Source organism: Festucalex cinctus, chromosome 16, assembly GCF_051991245.1.
Source record: "Festucalex cinctus isolate MCC-2025b chromosome 16, RoL_Fcin_1.0, whole genome shotgun sequence".
Classification (NCBI taxonomy): Eukaryota; Metazoa; Chordata; class Actinopteri; order Syngnathiformes; family Syngnathidae; genus Festucalex; species Festucalex cinctus.
In genome coordinates, this window is record NC_135426.1 from 19,222,562 (window position 1) to 19,246,285 (window position 23,724).

General features: G+C 42.9%; 3 protein-coding genes across 8 annotated transcripts in view; 1 reads left to right on the forward strand and 2 right to left on the reverse strand.

Moving 5' to 3' along the window:
* Window positions 1–8,788, reverse strand: part of hdac8 (histone deacetylase 8) — an 18,163-nt gene extending 9,375 nt beyond the window's left edge. Inside the window, exons 1-6 of the mRNA XM_077500760.1 lie at window positions 8,471–8,788; window positions 7,084–7,269; window positions 4,551–7,005; window positions 4,008–4,162; window positions 3,414–3,467; window positions 3,138–3,317 (exon numbers count right to left, since the gene is read on the reverse strand). The gene's annotated coding sequence lies outside the window, so the exon portion shown is untranslated. The remainder of the gene's footprint in view (window positions 1–3,137; window positions 3,318–3,413; window positions 3,468–4,007; window positions 4,163–4,550; window positions 7,006–7,083; window positions 7,270–8,470) is intronic.
* Window positions 1–9,967, forward strand: part of phka1a (phosphorylase kinase, alpha 1a (muscle)) — a 14,677-nt gene extending 4,710 nt beyond the window's left edge. The window contains exons 13-34 of one of the 6 annotated variants that reach the window (XM_077500750.1): window positions 328–406; window positions 565–699; window positions 761–870; window positions 985–1,129; window positions 1,211–1,289; window positions 1,364–1,524; window positions 2,754–2,915; window positions 2,993–3,087; window positions 3,216–3,361; window positions 4,039–4,192; window positions 4,283–4,441; window positions 4,506–4,635; window positions 4,703–4,804; window positions 4,886–5,001; window positions 5,866–5,901; window positions 6,066–6,101; window positions 6,318–6,347; window positions 6,699–6,743; window positions 6,853–7,014; window positions 7,140–7,193; window positions 8,364–8,564; window positions 8,636–9,967. In XM_077500750.1, coding sequence (XP_077356876.1) covers window positions 328–406; window positions 565–699; window positions 761–870; window positions 985–1,129; window positions 1,211–1,289; window positions 1,364–1,524; window positions 2,754–2,915; window positions 2,993–3,087; window positions 3,216–3,361; window positions 4,039–4,192; window positions 4,283–4,441; window positions 4,506–4,635; window positions 4,703–4,804; window positions 4,886–5,001; window positions 5,866–5,901; window positions 6,066–6,101; window positions 6,318–6,347; window positions 6,699–6,743; window positions 6,853–7,014; window positions 7,140–7,193; window positions 8,364–8,564; window positions 8,636–8,809 — 2,511 coding nt within the window. In that variant the 3' untranslated portion in view covers window positions 8,810–9,967. Of the gene's footprint in view, window positions 1–327; window positions 407–564; window positions 700–760; window positions 871–984; window positions 1,130–1,210; window positions 1,290–1,363; window positions 1,525–2,724; window positions 2,916–2,992; window positions 3,088–3,215; window positions 3,362–4,038; window positions 4,193–4,282; window positions 4,442–4,505; window positions 4,636–4,702; window positions 4,805–4,885; window positions 5,019–5,865; window positions 5,902–6,065; window positions 6,102–6,317; window positions 6,348–6,698; window positions 6,744–6,852; window positions 7,015–7,139; window positions 7,194–8,363; window positions 8,565–8,635 lie in introns of all 6 variants that reach the window. The other 5 variants (XM_077500751.1, XM_077500752.1, XM_077500753.1 and 2 more) reach the window with 5 other exon arrangements.
* Window positions 9,968–10,019: 52 nt separating this feature from the next.
* ache (acetylcholinesterase (Yt blood group)) lies at window positions 10,020–23,658 on the reverse strand. Its single transcript, XM_077500759.1, has 10 exons — window positions 23,185–23,658; window positions 22,593–22,787; window positions 17,068–17,560; window positions 16,191–16,414; window positions 15,847–16,107; window positions 15,556–15,778; window positions 15,288–15,488; window positions 14,424–14,613; window positions 14,176–14,354; window positions 10,020–13,589 (listed from the first exon to the last, which is right to left on the reverse strand). Exons 3-10 carry the CDS (start codon window positions 17,495–17,497, stop codon window positions 13,468–13,470), a joined length of 1,830 nt encoding a protein of 609 aa, XP_077356885.1. The 5' UTR covers window positions 17,498–17,560; window positions 22,593–22,787; window positions 23,185–23,658; the 3' UTR covers window positions 10,020–13,467.
* Window positions 23,659–23,724: the final 66 nt, after the last annotated feature.

The window sequence follows — 23,724 nt, forward strand, 5'->3', positions numbered from 1 at the left end:
CATACACCGTTGGAAAGGTCAAGTTTCGAGTGACCCTGTGACAGCTATCGATTGGCCAACTCTTAATAAATGTCTCTGTGACCGGGAACCTCCGTGACCCGTTAGGGATGTGTGTATGTCCCCGGTAGGACTTGGGGTTCCGGAGATCTTAGAAATCCTGATGAAAACCCTAAATTCGCTACATTCGCAAGCATTCACCGCTCAGTGAGATACCAAATTTATTGGGCCAGCCTTCAGATTCGTAAAAAGGCTGCTCTGATAATCGGACCGGCCGATTATCGGTCTATCCCTAATTATGATAATGCACCCCCATTCCTCCCTTGCCAGGGTTTCCTCGCTCCCGGAGAGATCGACCCCCTGAACCGTCGCTTCTCCACCATCCCCAAGCCTGACGTGGTGGTGCAAGGTCAGCACTTAGATACATACGATAAGTATGTGGGCTCCCTCTAGTGGAATGTTAAAGAATTGATGCCCAAGTCTAGTTCAGTTAGTAAGGGGCCGGTTCTTGAGTTTGACTCCTGCCTTCTAAAATGATATCCAACACGCTCGTTTCTGTGCCGACAGTGTCCGTCCTGGCTGAGACAGAGGAGATTAAACAGCTGCTGCTGAAGCACGGCATCAACGTGGAGACGGTGGCCGACATCCATCCCATCCACGTGCAGCCTTCCAGAGTGCTTAGCCACATCTACGCCCGACTCGGTACGTCCCGCGAAAGATGGTGAGAGAGGTCGCTGACTCAACGGCGCTCGCTGTGCTTCAGGTCGGAACCCCAGACTGGGTTTGACGGGACGGCCCTACAGGAGGATCGGCGTGCTGGGAACTTCCAAGTTCTACATCATCAGGAACACCATCTTCTCATTCACGCCTCAGGTGAGTGTGAAGTCAAGCAAATGAATCCTCAAAATGTTTCAATTTCTGTGGAATTTAGCAACGGGACAAATCCTGGAAATGTTTTAACGATAACGCCATCCTGTCATTCTGCAGTTCCTGGACCACCAGCAGTTCTACCTGGCCCTGGACAACAAAATGATCGTAGAGATGCTGAGGACGGAAATTTCCTACTTGTCGTCCAGATGGAGGATGACGGGAAGGCCCACCGTCACGTTCCCCGTCTCGCAGACGATGCTGAGTAAGCGCCTATAGCCAGCGCCGAACGTTTTCCTTCATACCACTTCTCGGTTCTAAAATTGCTCCTCCAATGCGTTAACAGCTGAAGACCACAACAATCTGGACCCCGCTGTGCTGGCCACCCTGAAGAAACTACAAGACGGCTACTACGGCGGAGCCAGGTCAATTCGCGGCAGCGCTGGGTCCGTCTGCCGCGTACGAAACGTCGTAACTCTTCCTCCTCCGCCCTCTCCAGGATCCAGACGGGAAAGCTGTCGGAATTCTTGACCACGTCGTGTTTCGCCCACCTCAGCTTCTTGGATGGTAAGGCCTCGGGCAGCACGGACAGCCGTGCCGAGGACGAGTTTGCCGATGCTGACGGCGAGGGATACGTGCATGAGTTGGGCTGTGACGACGGTAAGCGAACCGCAGAGGAGACAGAGGACGAATGGATGACGGGTTGCCTCTTTGTCCTTTGACCGGATTCCTCCTGCTTTTTCCGGTTCTTTTTCATCATTCCAAGTGAATCAACCACCACCCTGACCCCATCCCCTCTCTCAGCCTCAAGAGGACTTACTCTTCATGGCAACAAACACAAGGCTTAGCTTTGCTTTCATGGTGGGCGAGTTAGTGCAGGGATTCTCAAACTGGCGACTAATAAATGTATCATATAAAAAAAAATGGACATAAGTGAAACAAATCAATTATTTTTCCTTACTTTAAAAGAAGAGTCAAGCCACAATTTTCTTACCATTAATATGTTATATACACCCCCACTAGTCTAAAAACAGTATTCGGCTTAATATTGCGTTTGTGGAATATGAATTAAGAAACAAAATCTACCTGTTTTTATCCATCTGAGGGGGCGGCCATTTTGCTGTCAGTTGAAAATAACATCAGAGTGCCTAAGGGCTCAGCTTGTGAACGTCACATGACCAAACCCAGAAAAGGTGTGAGCCGTGACGGTCGTTACCTGAGCCCGTAGGCACTGTGATGTCATTTTCAGTCAACAACAAGTGCCAGTATGACAAAATGGCTGCCCCTAAGATCAGTTCCATTTCTTTATGGAATAAAGCTCACTTTTCCAGAAGAAACAGCTACATTTATGAGAATTCAATTGTTTTTGGCAGTTCTGTCACTTGTGTCTTCCCTCATGAAACTTTAACTTTTAATATTATTAGAAAAAAAAAATGAATTTATTATCGTAATGCCATTTTTCTTGAAAACATTTTAATTCACATGGCATTTAAGAGTACAGATGGTAGTTATGTTCAATTGGGGTTTGGAATACGAGGGGGTCTTTGAAAAAAAAAAAAATCTTCCTGGATCCAAAAAAGTTTGAGAAACCCTCATCATCGAGTGTTTTGCACGTATGCTTGACAGAGTTGAGGTTCCAGGTTGGAATCCGGCCTGCAGACTTCCTGTGTGGAGTTGCTTGCATGTTTTTTCCTTCCCTCATTCCAAAAACATACATGGTATGCAGTCATAGAAAAAATGTCTGTAGGTCTAAATGAATGCTTGTTTGTCTCTGATGCCTCCATCGTGACAGTGCTTTAGCATGAAAGGCGATGGCTGATAGGAACTTGAGTAAAAAACAAAAAACAAACATACAGAAAGCTACAGTGTCAACTTATCCTCCCTCCCAGAGGCTGACGACCTCGCTCAGTACCTGGACCACCTGTTGGCCCACGCGGCCCCCAAGAAGCCCAAAACGCATTTGGGAGGGCTGGGCAAGTTCAAGGCGGCTGCCACCAAAACCAAAGAGATGGTGACCCTGATGAACAAGGCCCAAGGCCTCAACGTGCAAGGTGGGATCAGCCACACAAGTTGTCATCTGGAGCCGCTTCAGAGAGGACCATCATTCCCCCTTCCCTCCACTTTGTAGAAGTCAACATGTACCTGCCCAATAAGCTGTTTCGCTCACATCAGCCATCCCTTAACCTGAACCTTACGGACTCTTCGGCACCACCAGACAGTCAGGTGAGCTTTCAGTCATTTCCAATCGGTGCGCGAGATCCAATTTCACTTACTTGATCGGAGATCTTTCTCATGTAAAACGAGTGCTTTTGCTCAACGAAGGTCTCGAAACACCGGATGTGACGTTTCAGGTCCCCGAAGTGACTGTGACGGCCGAGAGCGGCATGCCGCGGGACGCAAGCGGGGCCGTGGATTACCACGCTCTGGCGTGCCTCCTGAAAGACACGCAAAATCTGCAGGACCAAGCCGACATCCTTTACATCCTCTTCAAGGACAAGTTAGCTTTGCATCAAACAGCGCTGCCTTGACTCACGAGGGCGCCAACTCACCAGTTTTACCAGCCGCCTTTTTATTGCCACTCCCAGTCGAGGTTTACTGTAAAACTAAAGAAGAAAAAAAGACAATTACGCATGCTGTATTTAACAAACTGCATAAATTAGTATTTATGAAGGGCCATTAGCTTAATGCTAACACAATGTTAGCCATAGCCTAACAAAGCTAGCATTCATATTACTGTAATTTTTAACCTTTAAACCAATGATAATTGAGTTCTTAGCACATAAAGGAGAACATAATAGTCACAGACATGTACTCTTTCTACTTTGTGGAGAAAAAAAAAAAAAAAACCTGTTTAGACGTGAAAGTCTTCTGCTCACCAAACGTACACGTAGGCTGCTGTAGTATGCCTGTATGTATAATACTGTCCCCTGGTGGCCAAGGCGCGCACACCAGGAGGAGCAGCACAAAACAATTTCATTCTTTACATCCTACTTCATGTTGTCCTGAATGTATATTTGTATTCAGTACTGTTGAGTGCTATTTTTCTTTTCAAAAAACTTTTTTTTTAGAACGCTTAAATTTTCATTCATTAGGAAAAGTTTATTTGAGAGACAAAGTATTTGAGTGAACAAATAAGTTCTTACGCGTCTCATCGGCTCCTTGTAACCGACGCAGGGGCATGGATTGGGACACGAGTCTGCAGGGCAAAGGCGTCACGGTGCGCTCGCTGCTCAGCGACCTGTACGAGAAAGCGGGCGAGCTGAAGCACTGGGGGCTCATCAGGATGATCTCGGGCATGCTGAGGAAGAAGGTGGAAGAGCTGGACTCGGTACGCAGACTTCTCAAATCACTTTAACATAGTAAACTCATATTTTCTTATTTTAGTACTGTAAAATAAACTGTGTATTTTGTCAAACAGGCCTGCTCCGATTTGCTGGCCCACCAGAAGCACCTGACGGTGGGTTTGCCTCCGGAGCCCCGAGAGAAAACCATCACGGCCCCCATCCCCCTGGACCAGTTGGCGTCCATCATTGACCAGGCCAGCGACGACAACATCAGCGTGGCAATTCTCACCCAGGTGAGTCCAGCGCGAACCCCCACTTTATGCCCCACCCCTTTCACCCTGCCCCCCCTCCCCTCAGGAGATCATGGTGTACCTGGCCATGAGCATCAGGACGCAGCCTAACCTGTTCAGCGAGATGTTTCGCCTCCGCATCGGGCTCATCATCCAGGTCATGGCCACCGAGCTGGTCCAGTCGCTCAACTGCTCTGGTAGCGCTTTACATTTCGGCCTGGCGTCACGCTAGTAGCACCCAAAAACATTCAAATGTGCGTGCAGGGGAGGAGGCCACCGAAAGCCTGATGAGTCTGAGCCCCTCTGAGCTGAAGAACCTCCTGCACCACATCCTGAGCGGGAAGGAGTTTGGCGTGGAGCGCAGCAGTGAGCGCGCCCGTCTCCTCGGCTTTTCTCTCTCAACGCGGCCGCTCGGACACGACGGTCTCACTTCCGCTGTGTTTGCAGTGCGAGACGTCGAGAGCGGCGTCAGTCCGGCCATCTCCATCCATCACCTCGGGAACGTGGGTGCCACCAAGAGCGAGAGGGCGGGAATCAGCAAGCTCAAGAGCGACATGAAGATGGTAGGAAGGAAACCTCAGTGGCGCTGTTAGCATTTTGGCGTTAGCATTGGGGATGCCTTGACGTATCACTTGGTTGTGGAACAATTCAAGTACCAAATAGGGGAGTCAGGAGACTAAAATTTGTTAACTCATTGCACCCAATAACTTATAAATACTTTTTTTTTTCCAAATGTTTTAAGTGACACAAAGACGTATTTATACGTTTTTTTGTTTGTTTTTTTGTGCTCGAGCATACAGAAGGCTTTGATGCAGCTTCTCAATTGCAAAGAACGGTTGCAGAAATGGTAGTTATTACACAAACAGCCAGCAGGTGGCAGCAGAGATCAACGAGGGCCGTGTTGAAAAAAAAAGCTCAATTACAATTCTAAATAGATTTGTGAAAATTAATTAAACTTCACTATATTCTAATGCTAATTGCTGCAAAACGGAAACAGAAATACTTTTTTCCTGATGAAAGAACAGACGTTAATCTTTCTTTTGATAGGTTCCAATTTTTTAATCGTTATTAATCACATGACTTCAATAGTTAACTCACGATTAATCTCAAATTTTATATCTGTTCTAAATGTACAATAAAATGTTTTTTATTTTTATTTATCCCTCCCGCCAATTGTAGAGCAGTGCTGGAGCCTATCCCATCTGGTTTCGGGCAGTAGGCGGGGCACGCCCTAAACTGGTTGCCAGCCAATTAATTGCAGGATGTTCGAAATTATTTTCCAAAATTGGACCTCTTTCTCATTCCTCAAGTTCCTTCGAAATTCACATTGAAATTCTCTTATTGATCTCCTCTTTCCATCTTTCTTGACCGATTGGAACCGTTGCATGTCTCCCGTACATCAGCGATGCCACTTTCTTTCTTTGCAGCTGGAGCACAGGATGTCACTGAGTGGGCCCAGTCAGGTGATGACGTGACGCTCGGGTGTTAATTCACCATCTTTAGTGGGGAGAGGCATCACTCTGTGAAATAATTCCCATCATGGCTTGCTCCGAATTAGCGCGATTCCTTGTTCTGGCTGCGTTTCCGAGGATGTGGAGAAGCATGTCACGTGTTGTTTTTGTTGCAGGCACATCGCAGGGTGTCTATGACAGACGCAGTCAAGGTGACCAGTCGTGCGAAGGGCGCAAAGTCGCTCATACGCTTCATGGACAAAAGTATTGGGACACTTTCTACTGACAAACCGTGTTCTTGTGAATTCGTCCTCCCCAAACAAAATTAAGAGTCCACGATTGATCTGCTCACGAACTGTCCCAAAACTTTGGTCCATGTGGTGTACACGTTAAGTTAGAGTCCCTAAAAGGTGTTTCTTCCCTCTCAGCCGGACCAGAGCGCGACGTCTGCTCGCAAGGTGATAACCGCTAAGCAGCCACCGCCGTCTTCGCCGTTTCCTTTGCTTGCTTCTTCTGCTTTTTGAACGGGAGAAATCATCTCATGGCATGAAGATTTGGATTGGGAAAGCTCATTCTGTTCACACAGTGAGCTTCCTCTTAACGGAATCATCCCATCATTGTTTTGATTGACCAGAAGGTTCCAAGAATGATGGCGCTTTTCGAGAAATGTTTGTGAGCGTGTCTAAAAAAAAAAAGTGTTCAGGTGTGTTCAACGTTCAGCTCGTCACCTCCAATCGTCCGCGTTTGCTTGCTTATTGGCGTTGTCGGCAGGACTTTGTTTTATTGTGCTTCCTGCATCTTTTCATCAGAGCCTCCGATCTCACTCACTGGACATCGGCAACATCGAGTCAGGGGTAAAAAAATATTTGTCTCGTCGTTAGCGCCACGTTGCTACGGAAAACCTTTCAGTAGCGTTGACGCTTAAGAGGCGGCTGTTTGCATTTCTTGCTTTCCCCACATCAGAGGTACAGACTTCCCTCCATCGAGTCGCTGGACTTCCCGGAGAGCACCTCGGTCGCCAAGGATACGAGACACGGGCAGTGGCTGCGCAGGAGGCGCCTGGACGGATCGCTCAACCGCGTCCCCGTCGGCTTCTACCAGAAAGTGTGGAAGATTCTGCAGAAAGTGAGAAGCAAAGATTGCATGACTTGATGAAGGACTTGCTTGAAACTTTACAATAAGACTTCGTCTTACCCGAGACTTGCAGATATGTCGTGAAAGTGGCTCACATCTCCTACGTTGCCTTCCAGTGTCACGGCCTGTCGATCGAGGGTTACGTCCTCCCGTCTTCAACCACCAGAGAGGTGAGCCAGTCGAGCCAGAAGCGTCAGATGATTCTTTCAAATTCAGGCCGAGACGGCACCGTGTGCTCCCCACAGGCTCAAACAAACACTTTTTGTGTGATTACTTTTTATTGTCCGACGCCAGGAGTCTGCAACCTGCAGATCTTTAGTCCCTCTCCTGTGGCTCTGTTTAAAAAAAAAAAAAAGTGTAATAAATGGAGTAAGAAAATGTTAATTATTTGTATGTTTTAGATAAAATATTCTTCAAATGAATTAATGATTTAGATAAAAATAATTACTACAAAAAATGTCAGAGTCCAAATGTCTAAGTTGTAAGAAAAAGATGATTTGTATTTATTTATTTATTTTTAAATTACCTAAAAATGTCCAAAAAGTCATCATAAAATGTCTAAAAGGGAAGCGGAAAAGCAGAAATTTATCATAAAATGTGCATGAAATTGCTAAAAATATTAGAGAATTTAATTAAAAAATAATTTTAAAAAAAGAAGAAAAAAAAAGGCAGGGGGAAAAATGGTTAAAAGGTAACTATGAAATGTCCAAAAACAAAAGAAGAAATCTTGAAATTTAACGTAAAATGTACATGAAATTGCAAAAAAAAAAAGAAAAGAAAAAAAAAGTATGTTTACAAAAGTAGAAAAGAAAACATTTAAAAAGTAATTAGAAAATGTTCAAAAACAAAAGAAGAAATCCCGAATATTACAATAAAATGTCCACATAAGTGCCAAAATTGTCATAAATTTGTTGGGAAAAAAAAAAGCTACAAAAAATGTCAAATAATAGCCATAAAATAAGGAGAGGCAGCTTGAGTACATTATATGATTAGACTAACACTAACACACTTTTTCCTTTATCACAATTCTCAAACGCTCCAGACACATTTTTGGTTATTTATTTGGCCTAAAATGGCTCTTTTGGCAGGAAAGATTACTAACCCGTCCTACACTGAAATCAAGGTGTTGAAGAAAATCTGGAAAGATGAGCAAAAAGTAACGTTATTTTCCAGACAACTTGGACGTGCTTATTTACAAAAGAAACTTTACATATTTGAAAACGAAATCCTGCTTTCCCGGTTCATCCTGTTGGTTTTCAAATAACGATGACGATGTCAGAGGTTTCAATATTTTACATGCCCGAAAATACCCTAACATGGCGGATGTGGACGATCCCCAGATGACCCCCGGTGAGATTAAGTTCTCGCTCCACGTGGAGACGGTGCTGAACCGCGTCCCGCAACCCGAGTACCGCCAGCTGCTGGTGGAGGCCATCTTGGTACTCACAATGCTATCCGACGTGGACATCCCCAGTATCGGCTCCATCGTCCACGCCGAGAAGATCGTACAGATCGCCAACGAAATGTTCTGCAAAGATCAGGTGGGGAGGCCGCGTCCGCTCTCAGCCCGCATGAGACCACCGAACCCTAACGCTCGCTCTCGTCCCCCCAGAGAGACCTTGGCGCCGAGGAGCACATGCTGGAGCGTGACCCGGCCACCGGAGTTTGTAAACTGCTGTACGACAGCGCCCCTAGTGGCCGCTTTGGGAGCATGACCTACTTGACCAAGGCGGTGGCGGTTTACGTGCAGGACTTCCTGCCTGGCGGCTCGTGCGCTGTCCAGTGACGGGAAGTCGTATTTCAGCATTTATTTATTTCAGAGCCATTCAGTAAAGCCACACTAGTGCCTGAAAGGAGATAAACTACAATTCCCCCTCCCCCAATTAAAAAAAAACTACTGAAATGTCTTAATAAAAGCTCTATTAGGTCAAAGTTCACAATACATTAAAAAGTCACTTTTGACTAATGTACCCTCCTTTAACAACACTTTAAAAGTCAGAGGTGGCAAATTCAAACTGGCAGGGTTTTTACTTTCCAGCCCTGAATTTGACACGTTAAAAGTGGTAAGTTTTTTTTTTGTTTACGCGTGTGTAAAGCTATGACAGCATGCTTTTATTATGCATGACAGCAAAAAAAAAAAAGAGGTTGTCGTGGGGTACCATAAAATTATTTGAGTCATAGTGTGAATAACATTTGGTAGATACTAGAGGACCAAAACTACTAAAATTAAAAATAAATAACGAAATAAATGAATAAAAGTGAATAAAAACGGATATAAAAAATATAATTCAAGAATGAAATACAAAAAAATACATATAAATGGAAATTAATACAAAAAAATAAAAACGAGAATAAAAATAAAAACAAAAATAAATACATAGAATGAAATATCAATCAATAAATGATAAATAAATAAACGCTCTGCTCTCACATTTATTTCATGTTGTCGACGCTCTGTCAGGACGAAAAGTTATTCAAAACAGGGGGCGGTCCCAAGCCGAGACTTCCTTGTTCGGCGGCTCAATCGACCAGTTTGCAAGGGTGGAGTCTCAAGACATAGGACCGCCCCCTCATTTGAATAACATTTTATCTTCCTGACAGAGCGTCTTGCAGCATGAAATAAATGTGAGAACTGAGCGTTTTTATTTATTGATATTTAATTATACATATATATATATATATATATATATATATATATATATATATTTGTATTTATTTCCACATTTATTTTTATATTTTTACTTTTATTTTTTTGTATTTATTTTTTGAATTAATTTGTATATCCGTTTTTATTTTCACTTTTATTCATTTATTTATTTTTAATTTTGGCAGTTTTGTTCCTCCATTGATATCAGATTGCTGCTTTAAAACTAGTTCATTTCATCTGATTTTCGTAATAGTTAACATTAAATGTTGTGAGGCAATAAAATGAAGTTTGTGACCACTTGAGTGTTTCCTCCCTTCGTGAAGCAGACACGATAAAAAGTCACAAGATGTCGAGGTGGACAGAAGCATAAGGATATCTTTATTTATCTGTTGCTACAAGTCAGCATTCAAGAATACACAGACATATTGGGAAGCGACAGAAGCCTTCAAGATTTACGGCGTACAAGTCAACTATTTGAACCGTGAGGCCGAGGGAACACTTTAAGAGTACATTAACGTTTCAATTCTATTGCTTTGAAAACACAGCCTCATCATAGTCGGATCGCTTTCTGGCCTTCACTCCATTTGAAATGAAATATCAAATATATCATGTATTTGTTATTGCTAACATCAAACCTCGCAAACAGTAGAGATATAGTTCTCACTTTGATCATATTCTTGAAAAGTCAACTTTTTTTTTTTTACAGAATATAACAGTCTGGAGTAATTTTCAGGGACATTGGAGGACATGCACAAGGAAGGGGATGGAGGGCAAAGGGGAGATTAAGATGAGAGGATCATCACGCATGCATTCGGACATCAGCTTCCATCCTTATCGAGTTCAATCCAAAGCCGGACGTGACGTCCACAACTTCCATCCGCGGGTGCAAATACGAGCTTCAATATTCCGACACATTCATCTCATGTCAATTCAAAACCGTTGCCAACATTTCCAAGCGGGCCTGTGGTGTCCTTTGAGTGTTCCGAGTTATCGCCGATGAAGCACTGGGTTCAGGTTCCGATTTCGTCTTTTACTGCATTAAAGTGGAAGTCAACCTTCAACATTTCTTGACAATATGTTATATGTGACCTGATTAGTCTAAAGATGACATTCTGATTAATATTACGTTTGTGAAATATGAGTTCCAGCCCTTTTTATCCATCTTAGCATCTCAGCGTCAGAAAACAGGTGAGCAGTGATTGGCTGGGATAACCACCAATCACAGCTCACTTGTTTTGAGTTTGCACGATGAGCCGTGATTGGTTATCTGAGTCCTGAGCAACTGTGATGTCATCTTCAGTTGACAGCAAGTGGCAAAATGGCCGCCCCATGAGATGGATTAAAAATGGCTGGATTTTGCTGGTTAATTTATATTCCACTAACACAATATTAACCAGAATGCCATATTTAGACTAGTGGGGCTGCATATAACATAATGTAAAAAAAAAAAAAAAAAAAAGATTTTACTGAACAGCAATTCTTGTCATTAAAATCAAATCATTATGTATTCAATTTCATTATTTTAAACTTTTTAAATTGCAGTTAGTTTGCACTATTTCACACTTCCTAAATGAATTTTTGTTCGATTTTTAGTCCAAAAATTTATGTAATATTAGAAAGCATCAAAAACAAAAACATTTGTGTCAAGAATGAAAGACAAAAAAAAAACGTTTTCATGGGTTTCAACTGGACAAAAGTGTACATAACAAAGCCAAAAGTTCAAATTTGATATAAATTATTGATACACAGTAGTGCCTTGAGATATGATCATCTTTATCTGATCACAAAAAAAATCTCAAATTTGGCATAAAAGAAGACATGATGAACACACGAGCGCTGTTCCATATTTTATGGTGTTCCACAGGGTTCAATGTTGGGGCCCCTGCTGTTTTCATTACATTTGCTTTTGAAAACATGTCATGGCATTTTGTCTCATGGCTTTTGGCTCAGGGGAGACTCCGTATTGTTTCAGTTGAATTGAGTTTTATTATCTGTCTAAATGTTTGTCTTCAAACATTGGTTGAGGTTGTCTCCAAAACCACAACTATCAATGCTAACGTTAGCATGTCAATTTGGTGGCAATAAGCTTGAGCTGGGTCACTCGTATCTCAAGGCACCACTGTGGATAAACAGTATTGAGGGAGCTGATATTAGAAATGACGAAATCTGAAATAAAATCCACACTCCTGGGAGCTGGAATTATACTTGCAATTATTTCCCCGCCCCCCAGAAATAAATAAATGAGTCGGACAGAACTGGGCAGCACAGAGCCCAGTTACAGCTTGAAGCGACATCCAGTCAGATGCTCTCGTGTGTTACGCAAGGATGTTATTCTGTCTTTTCACCTTTCCATCACATCCCCTCCTCCTCCTCCGCCGCCGCCGCCGCCTCCTCTCTCGCTTTTTCCATCCATTCATCGTGCTCCACTGGCTGGCAGGCCAGAGGCTGAGCCAACGCTCTGTCACATTATCCCACCGCCGAGTGAATTACTCAATCTCCATTAGGCTAACGAGAAAAGAGAGCCGGAGAGATGGCGGAACGGGGTGCAGAGGCGAGTGCGAGCATGGAGGTCGGACGTGAGGAAGAGAGGGATGACGGGAAGGAGGGAGGCGGATGGCGAACGGCGGTGAAGTTGAGTCAGCATAAATGAAAACATTGTGGTCTCAAGTACAAAAGTATGCATTCCTTAATCAGTGGACGATAATGACGTCATTGCTGCTGCACAATTATAACGTACGGGGTCAACTGGTAGACCTTATGGAATAAATATTTCACAAATCATATGTAATAAGTGAGTGACATCCCCAACCCACAATGCAACTTCAGTGAAGCCCACAAACAGCAAAAATCACACCGAATTGAAATTTACCAAAAGGGTTGCAATCGCCTATAGATGCCACTAGATGGCAGTATATTTTCTTCTATTAGACACAGCTATGGCTAAATGAAGGCACTCCCCTCACGTCAACATTGATCCTTGGCCCCTAGATGGCACCAAAGCAAGACATGGCTTCAGGCTGAGGACAAAAACCGCAAATAGATTCCCTAAAAATTTGTAAATTGATTTGCGAAAGCCAAAACGTGAATATGTTGGGTTCACTGTATATCGTTTTAAAGTGGCTGTATTTTATAAAACAAAACCCAAACATTGTACTTCATGCCCATCCGTGTTTTCCGCAACTACTCATCAAACCATACCATGAAAAAATAAACTATTAACATGGTAAATATTTAATTTTCTCATTACTGTTACTACTTTTCCAAAGTGCATTGTGGGATACATTGAGGGTGCTATATACACTAACTACACATTCCAACAGCACTACAAAATGGCCAAGTCACTGCGTTGGACATTATATAGTGGATAGGGAGAGGCAAAAAAACAAAAACAATGATGGCTTATGTAAAATTGACGATGACTGACGATATTGTTTTGTTTTTATAGCCACAGTGGCAGCAATCAACACCAAAATCAAACCCTGATGTGTTGAAAAAACAAAATAACTGTGAGATGACGGTAAAGACGAGCAAGTGCATGACCGGTTCCCTCCATAGCCATTCACTCAAACTCAAAACATACACACATATATCGATATAAATAGACAATAAATTAAATATAATCATTCAAAAATAATAAATAGGGATGTACAGTGTTTGAGCATTTTATGTAGGCTACTGTCAATAAAGTTGATAGTGGCTATGGAGGAAATCAGCTTGTCCGCTCCGTCTCGCATCCCTTGTGGCTTTAACCCCACGGCGCCCCCTCCTGGATCCACCCCGTAACGCCCCCGGGAACCTCAGAGGTCGGTGCAGCGCTCTTGCTTGCTGTAATGGTCAAACTGGCTCTTCCAGTGCATCATGTAGGACGACCAGCGGTGGAACTCCACTTTCCACTGGCGCTCGGCCTCATCGATGTTATCTGGGGGGAGGAAAAGCGCCGTAATTGGGTGAAAGAGGCTCACATGGCCCCATTCGGATTTCCTTCGACTTTTAACTCATTTGCTCCCAATGACGTATAAATACATTTTTTAAAATGTTTTAAGTGTCCCAAAGACGTATTTATACGTTTTGTTTTGTTTTTTAAATGCTAGAGCATACATAAGGCTTTGATGCAGCCTCTCAACTGCAAAACGGTTGCAGAAATGGTAATTACACAAACGGCCAGCAGGTGGCAGTAGAGCAAAGGAGATCAACCAGGGCCATCTAGAAAAAAAGCTCAATTACTTACAATTTTGAATAGATTTGTGAAAACTGATGAAACTTAGCTTTCTTCTAATGCTATTTGCTGCAAAACTGAAACAGATAGAAACTTACTTTTTTTTCCTGATGAAAGAAGAGACTTTAATCATTCTTTTGATAGGTTCCATGTTTTTATAGCAATAGAACACAATATTTTGTGGGCCTGGCAAAATCAGTCAAAATCCAGTAAAACAGCCGAGAGCGAACGGGATTGCTTCTGTGAAAATGGCGGCGAGTGAATGAGTTAATTACGAGGCAGGTCTTACCTGTGATGTTGAGGAGGCGTGGCAGGAAGTGGTTCCAGAAAGCGCACATCTGGTTCCTCAAACCCCTGTGGACCTTGACGGGCTCCGTGTTGAGCGCCACATATTTCTGCTCGGCGACGGTGAACTGCGGCCAGCGCTTCCTGCTCTCCACCGTGCCGTCCACGTTCACGTTGGGATTGCTGAGCACCAACAAGAGGGTCACCGGCGGATCCAAATCGACCCGATGACGAGTTAACAGCTAATCTCACCCGGATCGTGCAAAGTTGGCCCAGTATCTCATGGTGCGGCGACTCAGCTTTTCCTCCTCCTGGGTGTAGTTGAATCTCTTCTCCAGGGGAAGGCCGAAGACAAACTCGATCTCGTATCCGTGGATGACGCCCATCCACTCGGGCCAGGGGAGGTTGGACGCTCGGTGGTCGAACAGATAGAGAAAGACTCCTGATTGGAGAGTGTACAATGAGAAAAATTTGGCTATTCGGATGAAAGGGAAGGATACTATGTTCAATGATGACAAACTATGCTGATATATCCAAAATGGTGCATCGCTGCCATCTACTGGTGGTTGTGCATCATAAAAGTTGTTTCCAAGTTTGACATTTTCAGTGAGGCAGCATCAGACGCACCCCCACCCGGCCATCCCCATTGAAAAAAAACAAACAATTGACTAATATACTCGTCAATGGCAGTGAATGAGAACTTGTCATACATTTTTAGACTTTTCTGCCTTTCTGTTAAATTTCTGACATTTTTGGTAATTTTATGGACATACGGTCATTTTCTGCCTCTTTTCTTCATTTTTTGGATATATTATGGCTAATTTTGACATTTCTTTCTGCCTTTTTTGCCAACAAATTTCTGACATTTTTGGCAATTTTGTGTACATTTTGTGGTAATTTTCAGGATTTCTTCTTTTGTTTTTGGATATTTTATACTTATTTAATGTTTTCTTTTCTGGCTTTTTTTGTGTGTGTAAATTTTTGCGCTTTTTTTTTTTTTTTGGCAATTCCAAAAATATTTTATCTTCATTTTCTGTCTTTTTTTTTTTTGTGGACATTGTAGGTTACTTTTTGAACATTTGTTTCTGCCTAACGCAGCGCTAAAGTTGATCGTACCGGCGTTGGACTTGAGCGCGTTGTGCTGAGCGAAGGCGCGAGCGAAGAAAGCCAGAGGGCAGATGACGTTGTGGTCGCCCACGATGTCATCCAAGGCGTCGCGATTCTTGGCGCCGTTGTTCTCGTCCATCCAGTCGGTGTACTGCAGCACCACCGCCTCCAGGCCGATGTCGTTGGCGTGGGGCACGCTCAGCTTGGCGCCTTGCGAGGAGAGGCCGGCGTTCAGCGACCAGTCGATATGAGACACGATTCGAGATCCGATCGTCACCTTCCAGGAAGTCCCCCCTGGAGATGAGGCTGTCGTTGTCCTTGCTGAAGCCGGGAGCGCCGTACAACAGGAAGTAGGTGCCCTCGTCCTGGTTGACCCCGAGCAGGACCTGAGTGTCCTTAAAGTTGCCCGCGTTGAGCATGGCCTCGGGCGTGTCCGGCACGAAGTCGCCGTCCACCACGGGGACGAACGAAAAGCGGAAGATGGAACTCCACGGGAGGACCTGCTCGGACGACATGACGGACATGCGGAAAAGGGCACACGGGTCCGCCGGTGGCTGACGGCGAGTACCTGAAACTCCTGATCAATAAGCTCCTGTGGCGTTTTACCACGGAGGCAGTCGACCATCTCGGTGTCGTTGCCCCAGTTGCAGCCCACCAGTTTGGCCAGCTGCGTGGCCCGTCGGCGGGCCTCGGCCGGGCTGACGGTGGCCCAGGGGGTGTTGGGGACCCCGCTCTGCAGGATGGCCCTGGTGAAGACGGGCCGGCTGTCCGGAGACAAGAGGTGGTATCCCACCGAGGCGCCGCCGGCGCTCTCCCCGAAGATGGTCACCTTTTTTTCAAGCAAACAGACCCCGGCGACTCACAGCGAGCACACGGCGAATCGAGCGCGCCGAGAGCGGAGGTGACGAGAACCTGCTTGGGGTTTCCGCCGAAGTAGTGGATGTTGTCTTGGACCCACTGCAACGCCATCCGCTGGTCCAGCAGGCCCACGTTGCCGGGAGCCTCCGACGAGCCGTCCAGTGCCAGGAAACCGAAAGCGCCGATGCGGTAGTTCATGGACACCACGATGACCGTCTCGGTGTGAGCCAGGTAACGCCCATCGTACACGTCCAGGGATGAAGAACCGCTGTAGAACCCTAAAAAAAAAAAAAAAAATGCTGATTATAATGATGCAAAACGTAACATTATTTTCATGTAATAAATCATAGAGCAGATATAAAAAGTCTGCACACCCCTCAAACGCCAGGCTTTTGTGACAAACTTCTCAACCAATAAAGTCAAACAACGTGTAAAACTAATGGGATAAATAAGTTGCACAAGTGTGCACACCCCAAATGAACCCATCACATTCAGACTGAAGGGAAAAAAAAAAAATGGGGTTGACTTCCACTTTAACTCATTTGCTCCCAAAGACGTATAAATACGTTCTTTTAAATATTACCATGCTCCCAAAGACGTATTTATATGTTTGTTTGTTTTTTATGCTAGAGCAGACAGAAGGCTTTGATACCGCCTCTGAAGTGAGGAAAATGCTTGAAGCAATGGTAGTTATTACAAAAATGGCCATCAGGTGGCAGCAGAGCATAAGAGAGCAACCAGGGCTCTTTTCCCCACAGTTTTAAACAGATTTGTGAATAATGATGAAACTTAGCTATATTCTAATGCTAATTGCTACAAAACGGAAACAGATGTGTAATTCATCTAAATGACTAGAGTACTTTAAGAACAACTGCTGTAACTAGAAAGTTGTTGAAGTAATTAATCGGTGGGGTTGACCCATGAACCGTACCTCCGCCGTAGATCCACACCATGACGGTGAGATTGTGAGGTCTGGGTGACGGCGGCACCCACACATTGAGGTAGAGGCAGTCCTCACTCATCTCCCTGTTGGGGTTCCACATCTCGCTGCCCGTGAAGCCGGGGAAGGTGGTGTCCACAAACTGGTAGCAGGCGTTGGGGTAGTGGTGGGCGTCGTACACGCCCTGCCAGTGGCGCTTGGGCTCGGCCGGGCGGAAACGCCCCTTCCCCGTGGGCGGCTCGGCGAAGGGGATGCCCAGGAAGGCCGTGACGTGGCCCCGCTCCAGCACGGGCATGTGGACGCCCCGCACTCGGCCGGCTTGGGTCATGACGGTGAGGTCGGCCTCGCCCTGAGAGGACGCGCTCGGAACCAGGAGGGAGAAGAGGACGAGCGGGGACAGGAGAAGGACGGCGGCCTGCATGACGGCGAGCGAGACGCCAAACGCGGAGGGCGGAGGGGCTCGTAGCTCTGATTGCCCTCAGACCTGCAGACGGACACAGGAGGAGACGAGGTAATTGGATTAGCGGAGCGATGAAGAACAGATCCAAAGTGGACGAATAAATCAGATGAGGACATAAAAGCAAGGACATCTGGAAGCATCTTCAAGGTGGTGACGTGGAACTTGAGCTTAGGTAGGAGACGGTTTAGCTAAGCTCAGGAGGTCAAATTCTGTCTGACAAACCTTGGTTCGCCAACAAATGAGTTTAGAATAAATATGGCTCCGGTTCACTAAGCATAAATATCGTTATGTTGAAATTCGCTACTATAACATCCTAGACGGTAATTCAACAACAGGCTACTTTCGATTACGTCATCCTTGCACCTCACTCTCCAGGCATGACTAATTGATTGACGATCAATCCAATCCATTACACGAACAGTGTAACAGAAAATTACCCTTCATTTCATGCAGTTTTAAAGCATTAAGAGAAACTTTTCAGATTTGCAGAATGTTGATTTTTTTTTTTTTTTTTTTTTAATCTTAGAAATCTTTGTTTTAAAATTCTAACAACTTCAGGGATCTTCCAGGATCATCAGTTTAGCTTAAAATGTTAAATAATTTTTATTTTATTTTACTTTATTTTTTTTACAGTACTGTTAATATTTTTTTGGTTCTTTTAAAGTTAGTGTTAACTAATTAATTAATCAAATACAAAACAATACAATTATTAAACGTAAAAAACTAACAAAAGAAATATTCATTTAAAACAAATTCTTTGAAACACTAATTATGCAAGTGCCTTTTGGATTAAACAATTTAATAAATTAGTTACTTTAAAATAAAAAAATAAAAAAAGGTGAAAATGTTTACATTTAAACAACTCAAAAATTAGTAGTAAAAATCTTTTTTTTACGATTATGCTAATTTTAGAATTGTGGAGTGCAATAATTGAAATTGTAATTTAATTTTAACACAGCCCTATAACACAGTTTTAAATTCATCTCTCATTGGCCAGTATACACAAAGTAGAAATTTGTAAAAATGCAGATCCTTAATGAAGGGTTTATCTCATTCTATCTGTTCGCTCTTCTCAACCAAAAACAAGGTTAACAACTTGTTTCTGGAGATTGTATAGATTTATTATATCTTCATATATTTAAATGGCTTCTGTGAGTCTTTGGACAAATTGAGACACTGTTGAGCTTCATGTGCAGTAATTGTTCACAAAATGGCTACGTATGTAAGCTGGTGACATGATCCTCTATACAACAGAGTGGGAATGTTCCAAAATAGTGGCGATACCTTACACACGCAGTTGGTCCTAACGCTAATGTCGTCACTATGACAACCATACATTACAAAACAGAAATAGCCGCCCTCCAATGCAGACAGGTGGTCGACATTTGTGTATTGGAGCAAATCTACACTGCACCTAAAGGGTGGCTTGTCTTCCAGTCGGTTGATTTGTTTCGCCAATGAGGAAAGTGGTTTCCTCGCGGTCGGATGCTGACACGGCTGCTTGTGCCGTAGCTCACAAGAGTGAGTGACTGAGCCAGATTGTTCGGAGGGATCCGCTCTTGGCGGCCCCAGCGAGTACACGAGCATCAGCTGGATTGTTTTTTTATCGACTCGAACCACAGTACGGAAGCAGAAGGAGGAGAAATGATGAAAACTCTATAGCAGGGGTGCCCAAACTACAGCCCAGGGGCCATTTGCGGCCCGCCGTCCATTTTTTAGTGGCCCGTGACTTATGCTAAAAATGGCATTTGACTCAGTTCAAATAAAATAAAAACTAAAATGTTTGGAGATGGTCAAAGTAAGAAGGGAGGGTGTCGAAAAACAAGTGCTATTAAAGGTTATTTTAGTTAACTAAAACTAACGAAAAAAATAAAATTCAAAAAATTTCGTTAAAGAAATAAAATAAAAACGAAGATGCTTTTTAAAAAAAGAAAACTAACTGAAACTACATTTTATGTTTACAAAACTAACTAAAATAAAACTATAATTATAGCAAAAATGTCCTTCGTTTTAGTCTTTGGTAATTAATTTAATGCATGAGCCTTTGGGGATGATTTTAAATGTGATTTTTAGTAGATTTATTTTGATATAAACCAGAATAATGACGTCGCGCCCTTGGTGTTTTTTAAATATTGCGCACAAGTAATACACATTGAAAAAAACAAAAAACTAAAACTAATACTGAAACTAACTAAACTAAAACTAAGCATTTATTAAAGAATTAAAACTAATAAAAAACTAACAAAACCACCCTGAAAAATAATTAAAACTAACTAAATAAAAAAAATAAAAAATAAAAAAAATTCCAAAACTATAATAACCCGCCTGCCATATTACAAATAAATTGGTTTATATACTGTTCTAAACATGCAAAAGCACAAATAAATTATTTGTCCAATTTTTAGGACTAAACACAATTTCTCTTCATAACATTATGTGGCCCTTGCGTCCTTCGGATTTTCTGGATGTGGCCCTCAAATGAAAACGTTTGGACACCCCTGCTCTATAGTGTTACGCATCCACAACTGAGTACGTGCAGCCCAAACTCAACAAGGAGATCCTCAAGCCTGACAGTGAACAGCATTCAACACCTGCGGCACACCTGAGCGCATTTGTGTGCCACGAAAGGCTCTCGTTCTATCAAGTCATGTTTGTCCCGTGTACTGGGAACATCCTTGACAGAATCGGAAACAAACAGCTCAAGGGCCAATGTGAAAGGCCTCAGGAAGCTGGTGTAGGAAAGGTGGATCTTCACTGACGTTTGGATGGGGACAGAAGAGAACTCTTCCAGTACAATGCAAACACTCTGGATGGGAAGCATCTCTGTATGGAAGTGTTGGAGAGTGGGGGGGGGGGGAGTGGAAAGAAAGTGTGTCACTTCTCAAATTAGACCGAGGAATTTGTGTATGAAGTTCACAGGAGGATTGAATTTACAGGCAGAGACGGTGGCGAGAGGGAGGGGGGGGGGGCATGTCATATGTTTCCAAATCCAACCCCCCTCATGGAAAACACCCCTTGAATGCGCGGCGTAATACTCATCAATGGACATTTCATCAAGTCCCGCCGCAGGATGGAACGAGATGTGATGCAAACAACGAATAAAAAAAAAAATGGACTTGAAGTGATGCCAGCATCAACAAGCGAGTCATTTGGATCTGGATGCGCCTTTTGGTGGATGCTTCAAAGTGTCAACAAGCCAATAAGCCGCCGACTTATTCGAGCGCTGTGCGGTGGCTTGACTAGCAGCGGGGGAATTTTCCATCTGGCAACAGCACCGCTACGTAAACATAAACACACACAATAGCACAAATGCCAATAGGATGAAGAAAGTGAAAAAGATGGGCAACATAAACATGATACTCATTTAATAATGTAGCTAATGAGTATTCTAATCATCAATTTATCTGTCAGTTATTTTTTAGATGATTTTCAAGCCCTTTATTTAACTCATTTGCGCCCAATAACGTGTAAATACGTTTTTTTTTATGTTTTAAGTGTCCCAAAGACGTATTTATACGTTTTTGTTTTATCTTATGCTAGAGCATACAGAAGGCTTTGGTGCAGCCTCTCAACTGCAAAGAACGGTTGCAGAAATTGTAGTTATTACACAAACGGCCAGCAGTTGGCAGCAGAGCAAAGGAGATCAACCAGGGCCATGTAGAAAAAAAAGCTCAATTACTTACAATTTTAAATAGATTTGTGAAAACTGATGAAACTTAGCTCTCTTCTAATTCTAATTGCTGCAAAACGGAAACAGATAGAAACATACTTTTTTTTTCCTGATGAAAGAAGAGATTTTAATCTTTCTTTTGGTAGGTTCCATGCTTTTATAGCAATAGAACACAATATTCTGTGGGCCCTGCAAAATCAGTCAAAATCCAGTAAAACAGCCGAAGCGAACGGGATTGTTTCTGTGAAAATGGCTGGGAGTGAAGGAGTTAAAAACAGAACTTTTTTCAAATTGACAGCACTGAAAATGCTCAAACAAATTGATTACGATTCAGTGGCTGTTTGACCTTTAAAAATCATCAGAAAATGTGCAAAAAAATCTAAGTAGATGTCTTGTTTTGAAAACAAACAAAAAAACATTAAGATAATCAGTCTGCTTTCCTGGATGACTACAGAAATCAGATAATATTCACTAGTGAGAAGCTTAAATTCAGAGGATTTTGACTATTTTACGGTCTATAAACAATTAATCAAAATTGTTGATTAATTTGACAATCAATTAGCTGTTAATGTATCAATTAAATGTTGTACCACACACACACACAAACGAGCCACATGCATCTCGTGGCTAGCCGTTTGATTAATGCCGTATCAGCTTGCTGAGGACGACTTTTTTTTTTTTTTTAAGGCACTTTGATTCCCACCAAGAAACAGACAAGAGCAGAATCATGTTTACTTCCTAACGTAATAGGAAGGAAGGAAACTTGCAAACTTCCTACAAGATTGTAACCCGCATCCTTAAAAGTGTGAAGCAGATGTGCAAATTAAGCACCATGTTGACCTAAAATAAAATATGTATTATTTGTGTGGAAGTTTATGTAAAAAAACGAAAACAAAAACACGCACACTTTTGTTTCTAATCTTGTCTGTAAAAGTAAAAAAAAAAAAAAAAAAAAAAAAAACAGAAAAGGGGGAGGTGATCAAAACTGATTTTGATTTTTTGTTTTTTGTTTTTTGCAAGAAAATAAGCTCAAATGTGACTATTAGTTTGGATCGCATTTTAAGGCCACGTCAATTTACATTTAACTGAAAGGATTCGTGTGCATTCTTTTGCCGTGAAGCTGGACCGATTGATCTGGTAACCATGGCTACGGGTGATGTTGCAAAGATGAACTTAAAGGGCATCATGTCATTTTACGTCGAGTATGCTAACGACGCCAGCGGTCGCACGAACTGGGCCAGCGCAGGTACTGATCGAAGTCGAACGTTCCTCACATCTTGCGCTGGCGTCGACAGGCACGACAAGAAAATCGTTCCATTAACGATGAACGATGATCATTTGATGAACGGGATATAAGCGGTGCTAATTTTTTTTTAAATTATTTACCTGGCTTCCCTTGGGCGGCAAAGCGAAAGTGAGCACTTGCTAGCAGGCGTCTCCTCCTCTTCCTCCTCTTCACTCCCGTTCTTTCTCGGACGTACAAATGGACAACTGTGGACAAAATGTGGTGCGGTTCCTTCTCCGAGCAGCGGTGAGTCGGGCTCACATCCAGCAGCAGCAGGATCAACAACACTGGAGTGTCTGGAGGGAGAAAGGGGGCGGGGGGATAGGGAAGTGTTCACCAAGTCTCGCGAGAACTAACCCGAGTGCAGTCACGGAAGCGAGCTCACTGTTCGTTTTTTCATTTATGTATTTATTTATTTTTTCATTCATTCGTTTATTTATGTATAGCAATTTAATTCTTACTTTGCGAGTCTTCCTCCACTTGCGCAAAGAATATATACGATTTAAAATAAGTAATGAAATATAAATACAATGGCAATTTAAAAAAAGTGTATTCGAGTTCTGCCTTTTATATTTAAAGAAAAAAATACACAAAGCATAAACACGATACAAAAAGAAAAGAGCAACTCCCAATCAATATTTATCAGACTAAAGCAAGAAAAAAAAAACATTAAATACAATATATCATACTCACCAAAGCTGCTGACACAAACGTGTTTTGTTCATCCATTCCAATTTGGCTTGCCCTGACCGACCAAACGGGAAAATGCTGACATCAACGACAAATTTGATATGTAACAGGCTCAAGAAACTGTCCCATTGTTGACATAGCTGGCCAGCATTACAAATGATGAAGGCCTTGGGCAGATTACTTTGATGCAACAAGACGTAGTGGCTGTAATCTGATTGGACAAATACATCATCGTTATCATGACTGCTTCTTGAAAAAGATTCCTTATGTTCATTAGCAAACAAAATGGCAGTAGAGGCAGATCGTGTCCCAAAAATCATCTTGGCATCTTGCATTAATCTTCTTCTTCAGGGGTCGCCACAGCGAATCTTTTGACCATAAAATTTTCTGAAGTACATTTTATAGTCTAGATTTCTCTGATTTAGGTAAGAGTTGAATGACCACTGTTACTTTTATCTGTCTTGAGTGTGACAACTTTTTGCTGGACAAAAGTGGGGGGAAAGGAGAACATGCTGCAACAGTCGGCTTTGGTCAACAAGGCAG